Genomic DNA, 13,481 nt, shown 5'->3' with positions numbered 1-13,481 from the left:
AAAGTTCTTATACTTGCATTTGACAGAAGATCCAACTCAAATTGGTTATAAAAACGTTGGAATTTATTCTTGCTTCCAGAATGACTCCAAGTAGGACTGAAGTTTATGTTGGCTAAAGGGATGGATGATAAGCTTAGAAAATTAACCCTAGGAAACTGGCTCAGTCTTGCACTAAGGACTCAGGATCATATTGGGTTTGTTAGTGGGATAGTCACACTTTGGGAACCAGCAAGCAGCAGTCTAGAGTTTCAGGGCACCTGGGTGGCTCAGTCGATTATGTGTCTGCCTTCAGTTTGGGTCATGATCTTGGGGTCCTGGGATTGAAGCCCGCATCGGGCTCCCCACACAGTGGGGTGTCTGCTTGTCCCTCTCCCTCTGCCCTGCTCCTGCTCTCTCTTTCAAATAAACAAATGAAATCTTAAAAAAAAAAAAAAAAAAGGAGTCTAGAGTTTCCAGAACGGTGGACAGGGAGCAAGAGGGTATACAAACTCCCAGGGAAATGTCTAAGGAAAACATATTAAACATATTATTTGAAAAGATAACTAACATTTAGTTAGAAATAAAATTTCCTGTTTCTAGATTTTGTGTATACTTGTGAAGATTTCCATGAAATATTGACTAAAGTGAATAAAAGCAACGTACAGAGCAATAGTACAGTATGCTGTTTGTACAAGGGACAACGAGGAGAGTGCTGTATGTACACCTATTTGCTTCATTATGAGTAACATAGCTCTGGAAGGACAAACATAGCTAATAGCATTGTTACCTACTGGGAAGAGAACTGGGTACCTGGAGAACAGGAAGGGAGATTGTTCAACTTACACACTTTTGTCATCTCTTGAATTTTGAACTATGAGAATTCTCCTGATTCTCTTTCAACATCCTCTTACCATGGTTCCCCTTCAACCACTTCAGATCTTTTAAAAAACTTACTTGCAAGAACTACTTATATATCCTGAAGAAAAATCATTTTTAGATATACATATTGCAAATATCTTCTCCACTCTATTCCTTGCACGGTACTCTCTTCTGTCTTTCCACGTCTTAAATTTAATGACGCCCAATTTATCAACCTTTCCCTTTAGGGTTGGTACTTTCTGTGTCCTGGTAAAAAGTATTTCCCTAATCCATGGTCACAATATTGTGCTGTTATTTTCTAGAGTTGTGCCTTTCACATTTAGGTGTACTTTTGAATTGATTTTTTGTACGTGGTAGGGATCAAGGCTCATTACCCACCCCTACCCCTTTTAGGCATTCAATTGATCTCGCACTATTTACTGAAAATAACTTTCCTATTGCTTTATGGGGGTTTCCTTTCTGGGGGGGGGGGGAATATGCCTACATGCCTGTGGGTTTGTTTCTAGCCTCTTCTTTTCCATTCTTACATATCGCTGTTTTAATGCTGTCCTTTTAATTTATAGTAAGTCTTGATAACTGGAGCATACATTCTCCAGTGTACCGACCACTTCTCCCCACCCCAACACGCCATCGAGAGAGTGCACGGCACCCAAACCACGACCTTCCGAACGTCCCTCCGAAAGATGAAAGGAAGGCACTTAGGCAGGAGAGAGCCTTTCGGACCTCGGAGCCCTGCGCATCCTCCCGGCCCCTCGAGGAACGCACGCCCGACACGCACGCGCAGCCCGAGGGCCGGGATTGGACGGAGCCTCGCCGCCTCGGGGAGCGAAGTCTCGCGTCACTTCCGAGGCGGGAGGATGAAGTTGATTGACCATGGTCACAGAAGCGACCAGGTAGGGGCTGGGGAGGAAGCGACCTCGGTGGCGAGGGGCGGAGGGACGGGCCCGGAACTGAGGCGCGCGGGTGTATCCCAACTCGAGTGCATTCCCAGCCCAGGCGAAGGGAGGGAAGCGGGTGTAGAGGCCGGGCGGAGGCCGCTGACCCTGAGGGGCACGCCGCGCCCCTGGGCCTGCCTCTGGCCGCCCGCCGCCCCCCAGCTCTGAGGGAAGACTCAGCTCCGGCGCTTACGCTCGCGTTTTGCCTCTGGCGCTTCTGCTCTGCGCCGCTGGCGCCTTCGCTTGAGGTCCCAGTGGCGGTGTGTGCGGCTGGAAAGGGCTGTCGCGAGGCGGCGGACTCGATTCCGCACCCACGGCAGTGAAGCCCCGCGGCAGCGGGCGTGACTCAGGCTGGACCGCTAGAGGCTGGTGGCACTGGAGCCTGGCGTTAGAGACCTGGGATTAGCAAAGCAGATCCCCTGTTTCACAAGGCAGGGGAGAGTGTTGACTGTGGAGCACCCGCGGGAGGGGGCTGTTCTACCTATGTTACTCCATCAGTCCTTGCTCCGCCGCTTCCTGCCTGTGCGACTTTGGGCCAATGTCTGAAATTCTTGGCGCCTGGGTACTCAGCGGTAATTTTGGGAATAATACGCCATATTCGTGAGGTGGTTGTGAAACGTCAGTGAGATTGCCTGTAGAGTGCACCCCGCCTAGTGTTTGGCACATAGTACTTACCCAGTAAATGGTACCTATAGAATTCTAATTTGCCTTGGTACAGTGACTTGAAAGGTGAGAAGTTACTTTTGAAGTAACTTCTGGGCTTCGTATACACCTATGTGTAGTGAGCTAATACTTGATTCTTGTAGTGCAATTGCCAGGAAGTGCTTTTCGCGTCTTCCAATCTGTATGAAGGGGGGCGGGGTGGGGCGTTGGTGGTGAGAACAAAGAGGAAGTCAGTTTCTAAAGGAGTGGCAGGTGGAACAAGGGATCCTTAGCTTGATGACCCGGAGATGCAATTAGTAAAAATGATCTAATTCTTCTGAAGGATAGGGAGGGGAACTAACTTACGATTGTTGTCTCTTGTGATACCTCTCTTGCTCCTCACCACAAAAGAGTAAAGTGGATGGTATCATGATATGCTTTCAGGGGAGTTATGGAAGCTGAGATTACGTACAACAAATAATGGGGGAGGCAGGCTTTTAGAACTTGGCCTCTGTAAAACCTACTCATCCTCGTACAAGGGTTGCCTTTGAAGAGGTCCTTGTTAAAGAAGTTATACTTAAAAGGTAATCTGGAGCCTTGTCATAATATAGCTTATGAACATACAGAGGTCTCTCAGCTTTTTCCTAAGGTGATGATGCTTTCTCCTGAGGGTTATGGTGGAAAGGAGCCAAGATGGGAGGAAGAAGTAGGATCATGACTGGGTGTTGGTCAGGAGTTACCAGTAAGGCTGAGGGCTGCTTCTTGCTGGGATTTTCTGGGATGACCTTTTATTAACCCCAAAGACAGTGTGGTGAGGCTTCCAGATTAACAGTTGACTGTAGTTTGTGTAGTCCCAATAGGGCTTCCTTTAAAAGGAGGCATTATAAAGATGGATATGCATAAATTATGTTTTGCTGAATTAATCTTTTTCAGGAAATAGAAGATCACCTAATTTGTTCTGTTATTTTCCTTTGCAACATTAGAAGCTTCTTTAGGATCATTCCTTTTATTCCTAGGTGGAGGGTTTCTTTTATTGTAGAAAACACAGGCTTTAAAAAAAAAATTATACCACTGAAAAGGATCTTTGTTGTAATTTTTTTCCGGATTATAGATTGAATAGCGATCTGGTAGAAACACTAAAACAGTAGTTACCATGTGTTAATTTTATGTTATATGCTGAACCATTTACCCGATAGGGAAGTACTGTCTTATTTTTTTTAAATAAAGATTTATTTATTTATTTTAGAGAGCACATGTGTGCTGGGTGGGGGGAGGAGCAGAGGGAGAGTGAGGAAGAGAATCTTCAGGAGACTCCTACTAAGCGTGGAGCCTGACACAGGGCTCTGTCCAACAACCCCGAGATCATGATCTGAGCCAAAATCAAGAGTCAGATGCTTAACTGACTGAGCCACCCAGGCGCCCGGGGAAGTACTATTTTAGTTCCATTTTTTGCAGATGAAGAAATTGAGGCTCAGAGAAGTTGAATGATGTGTCTAAATTTGGAGAATCTAAGGGAGAACAAAACAATGTTAAAGGGGGGTATCTTGGGTAATGCAGAATACACCAGGAAGGGAGGGAAAGGTTACCCTCAGATGCTGGAGAACACTGGAATGAAGGGACATTTTCTCATTAAGGCATGGAGTTTCCTACTGGGAGGGAAGGACATGTATCTTAAAGGCAAAAGTCCGTTGTTTTATCTGCGTATCCTGGGCCAAGGTCAGCACAGCTGGACTGAGCTGGACTGAGCTGGACTGGTTTTGAAGTGCAGGTTTGGAGACCTGCTGCCCTGCAGTAATGGATTGATGATGTACTTTGCTTGGAAAGAACCTGACACTGTATACAAGAGTGTGTGGGCCACATAAATGTATGATCACTTCACATCCAAAAAGATTCTTGACTTTATAAACAGATCTATTTGAAGGTTCTTTTATTTTAATTTTTATTTAAAATTTTTTTTCGTATTTTTAAAAAATTTTAATTCCAGTGTAGTTAACACAGTATTATATTAGCTTCAGGTGTACAATATAGTGATTTAGCAATTCTGTATATTACTCAGTACTCATCAAGATAAGTGTACTTTTAATCCCCTTCACCTATTTCACCCATCCCCCCACCCACCTCCCTCTGGTCACCATCAGTTCTCTATAGTTAAGAGTCTGTTTTTTGGTTTTTTTTTCCCCTTTGTTTGTTTTGTTTCTTAAATTACACATGACTGAAGACATACAGTATTTGTCTTTCTCTGACTTATTTTGCTTAGTGTTATATTCTTTAGCTCCATCCATGTTGTTGCAAATGGCAAGATTTAATTCTTATTTACGGCTGAATTGTGTATATATAATCCATTACATAGATGTATATATACATACACACAGTAAACATCCTATACAATATACGTATACATACATTTTGTACAATGTATGTATGCAATATGCATATATAATATACATATATATTATATATTGTATTTATATACGGAATATGTCAAACACACACACAGTGCATTGTATATACACCACATCTTCTTTATCCATTTATCTGTCGATGGACACTTGGGCTGCTTCTGTAATTTGACTATTGTAAATTATGCTGCAGTAAACATTGGGGTGCATTTATCCTTTCGAATAAATGTTTTTGCATTCTTTGGGTACATACCCAGTATTGCGATTACTGGATCATAGGGTAGTTCTATTTTTAATTTTTTGAGGAACCTCCACACTGTTTTCCACAGTGGCTGCACCAGTTTTCATTTCCACCAGCAGTGCAAGAGGGTTCCTTTCTCTTCACATCCTCGCCAACACTTGTTTCTTATGTTTTTGGTTTTAGCCATTCTGAAAGGTGTGAGGTGAATACCTCATTGCAGCTTTGATTTCCATTTCCCTGATGATGAGTGATGTTGAGCATCTTTTCATGTGTCTGTTGGCCATCTGTATGTCTTTGGAAAATGTTTGTTCATGTGTTCTGCCCATTTTTTAATTGGGTTATTTGCTTTTTGGGTGTTGAGTTTTTTAAGTTCTTTATATATTTTGGATACTAGCCTTTTATTGGATATGTCATTTGCAAATATCTTCTCCCACTCAGTAGGTCGTCTTTTAGTTTTGATTGTTTCCTTCATTCTGCAGAAGCTTTTTATTTTGATGTAGTCTCAGTAGTTTATTTTTGCTTTTGTTTTCCTTGCCTTAGGACACATATCTTTTTTTGGAAAAAAAGACTATTTGAGAGAGAGAGAGAGAGAGAGCATGAGCAGGGGGAAGGAGTAGAGGAAGAGGAAGAAGCAGACTTCCTGCTGAGCAGGGAGCCCGATGTGGGACTCAATCCAGGGACCCTGGGATCATGACCTGACTCAAAAGCAAACACTTAAGCGACTGAGCCACCCAGGCACCCCATAGGACACATATCTTGAAAGAAGTTGCTATAGCTGATGTGAAAAAAATTACTGCTTGTGCTCTCTTCTTTAGGGTTCTTTTAGATAATACGTTCCTATAGTGTACTTAAAATATTTTATTTAGATTTGAAGCTATATGTTTGTATTAAGAGTGTTGTGTTTGTGTTCTAGTTAAGAGCATGGAATGTGCCTTTCCTAACATACATTCCTCTTTTCCTCCATAATAATAGTAGTTAACATTCATTGAGTGTTATGTGCCAGACTTTATGCTAAGCATTTTATTGTATTATTCAATTCTCACGATAACTCCATAAAGTAGGAATAGTTATCTTTATTTATAGAGGAAGAAATGGGCTCAGAGATGGTAAGAAATTTATCCAAAGGCACAGAGCTAGTAAGGGCAGAGCCATTTCTATGTACTCCAAAAGCTAGTGCTTATCTGTGTATTTCATTCCTTCATTCAGCATATATTTATTGAACACACCTACTCTCTACCAGCAATGTGCTAGGTGTTGGGGATACAGTGATGGCCAAAACAGACACAGTCCCTTCTGTCAGGTTGCTTCTAAGTGTAACAATGGAGATAGGCAGAAAAAGAATTACAAACTAAATAATAATTACAGTCGTGGTACATGCTATGGAGGACGGTAGAGGGTGCTATGAGAACGTATAATGGGGCCATTTGGCAGCGGGAGGGAGTGAGGAGAGACAGGGGAGGCTCTGCTGAGGAAATATCTAGCTGAGACCTTTAAGGACTGGGTTGGAATTAAATTGGGCAAAGAGAAGGGTGAAGAGCTACCAGGGGGAGGGAAGGGCATGTGTGAAGCCTCAAGAATAGGAGGAGCTTGTGTCTTACCGTCACTGTGTGGCCGAAGGATGGCAAATGTTGCCCAGGCGTAACACAAAATGTAGGTAGGGGTCTTATCCTAAGAGCAGTATCACCCCCAGTCTTGGTTTATTTGCTTCTCAGAATTTATAATCAGCTCCACAAACCATACCTATTTTCCAGCTCTGATTAGAGTCCAGCCTCCTTCAAACATGTGGTTAGATTCTGGTTGCCCACAGGATGTGGACTGAGGATGAGAGGAGGGATAAATACCTAAATGGGAGACTTAATTGGCATTGGTCATTTGTACTACAAAGCTAAACAGACTGAGCGCCAGTATTTTGTTTCATCATATTGTCTCTAGTTTGCAAAATGATTTAACATTTTATAGCCCCACTGTGGTTCACACTGTATATCAGCCACCTAGGATACAAACACATAAGGACTTTCTTTTCCTTCACCATGCATATTTTAATGTTTTATTTGCCTTCCATTTAAGATGATGCTGTTTTTTTAAGGAAGATTTTGTTTATTTATTTGAGAGAGAGAGAACAGGAGCAGAGAGAGGAGCAGAGAGAGAGACAGACAGACTCATGCTGAGGGTGGAGCCCGACGTGGGGTTAGATCCCAGGACCCTGAGATCATGACCTGAGCCCAGATCAAGAGTCAGACGCCCAACCGAGGTGCCCAAACGAGCCCACGCAGGTGCCCCTAAGGTGCTGCAGTTGTTTTATCAACATTATTCTTCAGCATACATTTATTTAGCATTTATTATGTGCTAGGCACTGGGCTAGGGATACAGCATGAGCAAATAGTCATGGTCTCAGTTGTCTTAGAGCTTAAGCTCCCATTTGAGGCTTGAAGGCAGAGAGGGAGGGAGGGAGTCAGGTTGAAGAGGTAGGCTGGGGTCGGACCATGCAGGCCTCATAGGTCATGCTCGTACCAAGGATTTAAGGCTTATCCTAAGAAGGGTGAGAAGCTGTTGAAGAATTTCAGTCACGAGAGTATCATCAGCGGGTCTGTGTTACTAAAAGATCACTTTGGCTCCTCAGTGGAGGCAAAAGTCAGTGGATTTGAGGGCTATTTAGGAGGCAGGCTCAATAGGGCTTGGTAATATTTTCACTCTGGGTGAGAAGGGAAAGGGAGGTGTCAGGGCCAATTCTTCATTTTCCGGCTTGTGCTTCTGTGATAGGAAACCCTGGAGGAAGAACATGAGTTCAGCTTTGAAAAAAGACGTCTTTGAAATGATCCAAGTGCAGGTGTCACAAAGGCAATGATATAGGAGGATCTGGCATTCAGATGACAGTAATCGGCTAAGGCCCTAAAAAACCCTTGTCGGGGAGGGATTTTTTTCTCTTTCTTGTATTGAGGGAGCCATCAAAGTCGGGAAAGTGACAGTGAGGCAGCCCAGCAGAGAGTAGAATTTCTCCACATTTATGTTGGAGAAAAGTTAAGATCTGCCCACCTAAGAAATTGTCTCCACAAATGTGGAATGAAAGAAACTAGTTCTGTTACTGAATAAGCATTAACCCAGACTGGGATCCATCACAAGTAGTCCGCTAATGAGATTGCAAAAACAAAAAAGAAATTCTGCCATTTACAATCGGTTACATACACAGTGTCAAGATTAATGGTAATCTCGTAAGAAGACTTGACAGCACCATTTGAATGTACATGCTCTCATAATTTCTCCTAAATTCACCTGGTAATTGGGGTGGCCATCTGAACTAATTAATTGCCTTTATCTGAAGGAAAAGTAAAACCTCTCCAATCTCAGTGTGCACGTTAATAGAGGTGTGTAGGCTAAACTCCTACCATGACTGGGAGAGGGGGCGCTGTCTTCCTGCGTGTTTACATTTAAAAGAGATGGCTTCTAGGACTTTCAGAAAAACATTCCTGAGTTCCGCAACTAGCTTATTTAACCTTTAAAAAGATTTGCATACATATCAAAGGACAGAGGCAAGTTTTATAAATACTGGGTTGTTCAAAGAAATGCTCTAAGAAAAATGAGGGAGGCAAAAAGATTTCTTTCCCTTTTGGCAACAGAGAAAAGTCAATTTTAAAAATTTACTTATGGTGCAGTAAAATGTTGGACTGAGGCACACACAGGATGGGGATTATTCTGAAGATGACTTTTAAGTGAGTTCCACGTAGTTTTGCCTAGTTAGGATGCCCTCAAATGGTCAAATGTAGCCCATAATTTCTTGTACATCGATTTCTTTATTTATTTCTTAAAAAAGATTTTATTAATTCATTCGACAGAGAGAGAAGCAGCCAGCGAGAGAGGGAACACAAGCAGGGGAAGTGGGAGAAGAAGAAGCAGGCTCCCAGCGGAGGAGCCTGACATGGGGCTCGATCCCAGAACGCCAGGATCATGCCCTCAGCCGAAGGCAGACGCTTAACTACTGAGCCACCCAGGCGCCCCTTGTACATTGATTTAAAGAAAAATGTAGATCTGGGTCGTCCTGGTAGTTTCTAGCCAAAACTCTTGTCTCTCATAGTTAACCCTTCCAGGGCTTGTCTTGTCCTCCTTAATGTCAATAATGTCATTTCTTAGTCCTACCCAATGTTAAAAAAACAAAATTCAAATAAGTAAAATTTAAAGATTTTATTAGCTTTATTCAATGATTCATGAATCAGGCAGCATCCCATCTAGCAGACAGAAAGGAGCTCCAAGGAACTGTGCAAAATGAAAGACTTATCAGCAGAAGGGAGTGGGAACAAGGAAGTTATACTAGCAAAAAGTGGATTGGTTTTGGCAAGGTCACTTTCCTTTAGGGGATGGCAGGGGTCTATCAGACAGATTACCTCACTAATGCTGACCAGGTGATTCCTGAGTGACTGGCTTAAGACCCTACTTCTGGAAGAGTCTGAGACTGTAATTCAGCTAAGATTTGGTTTGGTGATGTGGGGCTTAGCAAACACGACTCAGTTTGGGGTCTTTTGTCTTGTTTTTAACCCCAGTTATACACATACGAGACCTTTCTTTGGTAGGTAACGTTAAGATTTTAATGCCGAAATGAACTCTCCATTAATCTATTCTGGAAAGCTATAAACTTGAGGATGGAAATTGAGGTTGAATGGCAAATAAATTTAGCTTGGAAGGTTCTTGCCACCCACCAAGGTAGGAAATTGGAAATTGAATAAATGCTTTTGGATTCTGCCTGAGCTCTCCTTCCCATCTCCTTAAGTTCATGGTAACCTGAGACTTTGTCTGCTCATCTGCTTTGTGGAGGGAGAGGTCTGCTGATAGCAGCTGAATTAATGGGACATCACTTACAAGTAGTTTAGCTTGTTTGCTGTAGCTAGAGCTTTATTTTATCAAGTAAGGGCATGTGTGTACTGGGAGCACTAAGTTTTGAAGGGAGGTGTAAGATTTTCCAGGTTTATATGAGTAGTACTTAGCAGTTGTTAAACTGGAAAGTGTATTAGGAAACTACTGTTGCTTCAAAATTCTCTGTGAGTATGGTATTATAGGCCAGATTGGCTTAAAACATTAGCTAAGCTGAATCAAGGAAATTGTACTGAGTTCCTATTAAGTGATTAGCTTGTTTATATTCAATTCTTGCATAAAAGCCTTTGTATTTTGTTTGGGTGATTGCAGCCGAATATGGGGATCTATTCATCTAGACAGTATTAAAATTCTTCCTGTTTAAGGCTCCAACTAAAGGATTACTAATATTATTATTATTTACCCCCTATTTAGTGCACTTAATGTGGACTTTAGAGTCTGAATACCTGGTTCAACTCTCTAGTCTTCCATTTGCTACCTATGTGACTTCAAGTGCTTTTCTCATTTAGCAGATGGAAATAACTCTCATACCTACCTCACAGGATTGCTATGAGGAGGAAATGAGATCATGGGTATGGAGTATGTAGCCCAGTATGTTGCAAACACTAAAAAAAGTTAGTAATTGTTATTAATATTTTTCTTTACGCAGTAGCCATATATGGTAACAAGATAAAAGTTACTTTTTTAAAGTACAGTTTGGACATTTGTATAATATTATTGTTTCACTCCATTAAAGTTGTCATGTGTGTTAGAAACGTCACAGAATAGGTAAAAGATTAATTATATTAGAAATAGAAATACACTTCTGGTTTGAGGAGTTGGGATATCTAGTAATTTCTACCATATCTTCAAGGGAATGAAGGATTGTGACATTATATCTTATAGCGTTCTGTAATATATAAAAAGCATCTGAAAGCAGCATTGTCCCTCTTTTCCTCTCAGTTGCAAGGTCTTTACAAAGGGCAGGCTTTTTTCTCTCTTCTTAACCTGTGGATTAACAAATTGTGACAAATAGTGGTTCTTACATACTGTGCATGCACCTCCCAAGGGCCCAATCCAGTAGGTTGCACAACAGTGATACAGCTTTTGCTCTCCACTGACTTTTTGGGATAGCGATTGGGGCTTGAAGTTCCAGCTCCTGAAAACCAGGAGATAGGAGTACCGCGAGGAAGCCCATGGCGCTCAGGTGTTCAGTTTGCTCATTTCACATATGCTGCCCATTTGTTCATCATTCAGTCAACAATATTTACCGAACATCTACTTTGTGTCTGGCCCAGGAAACAGAGAATTGATTGGCATAAGCCACCAGAGAGAGTTCACATGTGGACAGATCAAGTGTTCCCAGAGCTCTGGCCTGAGGCACCAGACAGTTCCGGGCTTTCCTCTTGATCTGATTTCCACGTTGAGAAACACTCACATGAGGTAAACATGCAACAGCAGAGAATGTTTCTGGCAGCTGGGGTAAGTAATTCCAGTGGACCCCACTCATCACTTTATAATATGTGAGGAACTGTTAACCTCTTTATCTCTTATTAGTGTTTTGAGATGTGTGTAGAATGAGGATTATTTCCTTATTTTATAGGTGGGGAAGCTGGGGTCCAAAGTGGAAAATAAGTTCCATTGTAGAACAGGAAATAAATGGTGGCAACATTTTGGCTCCACCATTGCTCTACCATGTAGCAATTATAGTGATTTGCGTTTCATTTGTAATGCTGGACTGCCTCAGTTTAAGGAATCTAGAAGTAAGAAAATCCAGATATACTAATTCACTCAGGTTTAAGAGGTGAATATTCACATTGCAGAAGGATTTTCTAGCAAAGGTAGGCATTCTAACTTTGGTATCCAGATGGGCTTATGACGGTTTGTGGATTTCCTGATATCATTTCCACAGTTTATTTGTATAAACTTGTATTTTAGCAGATTCAGCAGTAGTAAGGTTTCCAAAGGAATCTATTCCGAGAAAAGGCAGAGAATTTTAAAAATTCAATATATAAATTTAAAAACTATGGTACTTAATTTTCCCTAGTCAATGTTTCTCAGACAGTAATGCCCCCCCAAAAAATTGTTTAAAGAAATAAAATTTAAATGCAGCTTTGTAGGAAAATATCTGTTATGTTCCTCAGTGTGTTGTGTGTGGTAGAATATACTGTGTAGAATGGTCTCAATTAATGAAAAGGAGGTTAAAAAAAGAGAAGGTCACTTCATTGTTAATTGGTGGATAAGGAGAAATGAAATTTAAGTAGTTACTTTGGCCACCCATGAGTGCTAGACATAGCAAGGAAGATTAATTCATCCATTTTCTTTGTTCCTTTAAAAAAAAAAAGATTTTATTTATTTATTTGTCAGAGAGAAGGAGCACACAAACAGGGGGAATGGCAGGCAGTGGGAGAAGCAAACTCCCTGCTGAGCAGGGAGCCTGATGTGGGACTTGATCCCAGGACCCTGGGATCATGACCTGAGCCAAAGGCAGACACTTAACTGACTGAGCCATCCAGGCGTCCCTCCTTTGTTCCTTCTTTTCACCCTTTCTGACATTACCTACCAACTTTCTAAGTAGATAACCCAGTAATTGTAGAGATAATTGCTATCATTTCTAATCCTTCCTACAACTGTGTGAGGCAGGTGTTAGACATATTTTGCAGATAAGGAAACTGGCTGAAATATTAAGTAACTTGTCTAGAGATACTTACCTAGGTAGTCTGATTATTGGTATTTGAACCTAGGTTCCAAAGACAGTTTGCTATGTTATATCAGTAATTTGAAATTATCGTCATACCTGTCATTTATAACTCAATAGAAAAATGGTAGCTGGAAACTTGATCTTAGGTAAAAAGCAAGAGAAATTTAAAGGGAAATTATTTATTGGAAAAAAAACTACTAAATTGTAAGAAACAAAATTTGGTTTTGAATTGTATCAAAAGGAGGATGTGGTTGGACAACTGTAGCAACTGACACCAGGCCAGGGATACTGGATAAAGTGAGGAAATGTAAATTTTTGCAACAAGAAGCAAATTTCACAGTGATCTAGTATCTTTTTTTCTTCCCATAAACTGGAAATTAAAATTAATTGCTTTTTTTCCCTCAACATTTTAAACTTAACTCGGCCACATATCACATCTTATAAGCCATCTCTTTTGAAAGGTTCTAATTGACATGCAGTATTTGGTTATGAAGATATTCAGATAGGGTGATTTGAGAGACAGAATTTCCATTTGATTAGGTTTGTGTTATTATTATCAGTTTTAATTTTTAGCAGTAGGGAAAAGTCCATTAAGTCCTTGGGATGAGGTATGGTAAAGACTTCTGGTATGGTAAAGAGGTTGCAAATTTCCTCAAAAAAACCAACTGTAAAACAGGACAAATTTGTCAAAAGCAACCATTTCAGAGGTCTGGAAATTGACCAAAGACACACAACAAATTGAGAAGCATTTATTCAAGAAAAGCATCGAACATTAGGTGAGACCAATGGGAATCTGTTGTGTTCCTGCCTGGGCTCCTCCCATCCCATCCCATCCCATACCCCCAGCTCAGTTAGTGTAGTAGTTC

The 13,481-nt window shown here is 41.3% G+C and overlaps 1 protein-coding gene across 6 annotated transcripts in view; it reads left to right on the top strand.

Annotated features, from left to right (window-relative positions):
• The first annotated feature begins 1,685 nt into the window (after positions 1 to 1,685).
• The window catches only part of DHRS7B (dehydrogenase/reductase 7B), a 56,099-nt gene continuing 44,303 nt past the window's right edge, over positions 1,686 to 13,481 (top strand). For 2 of the 6 annotated variants that reach the window (XM_044391828.3, XM_057311256.1), the window contains exon 1: positions 1,695 to 1,751. In XM_044391828.3, the coding sequence (XP_044247763.3) occupies positions 1,716 to 1,751 (36 nt within the window). In that variant the 5' untranslated portion in view covers positions 1,695 to 1,715. Of the gene's footprint in view, positions 1,752 to 10,741; positions 11,397 to 13,481 lie in introns of those variants that run through there. The other 4 variants (XM_026521188.4, XM_057311257.1, XM_048226880.2 and 1 more) reach the window with 4 other exon arrangements.

The sequence above is a fragment of the Ursus arctos genome, unplaced genomic scaffold (genome assembly GCF_023065955.2).
Source record: "Ursus arctos isolate Adak ecotype North America unplaced genomic scaffold, UrsArc2.0 scaffold_14, whole genome shotgun sequence".
Lineage (NCBI taxonomy): Eukaryota > Metazoa > Chordata > Mammalia > Carnivora > Ursidae > Ursus > Ursus arctos.
This window is presented reverse-complemented; position numbering and strand designations above follow the sequence as displayed.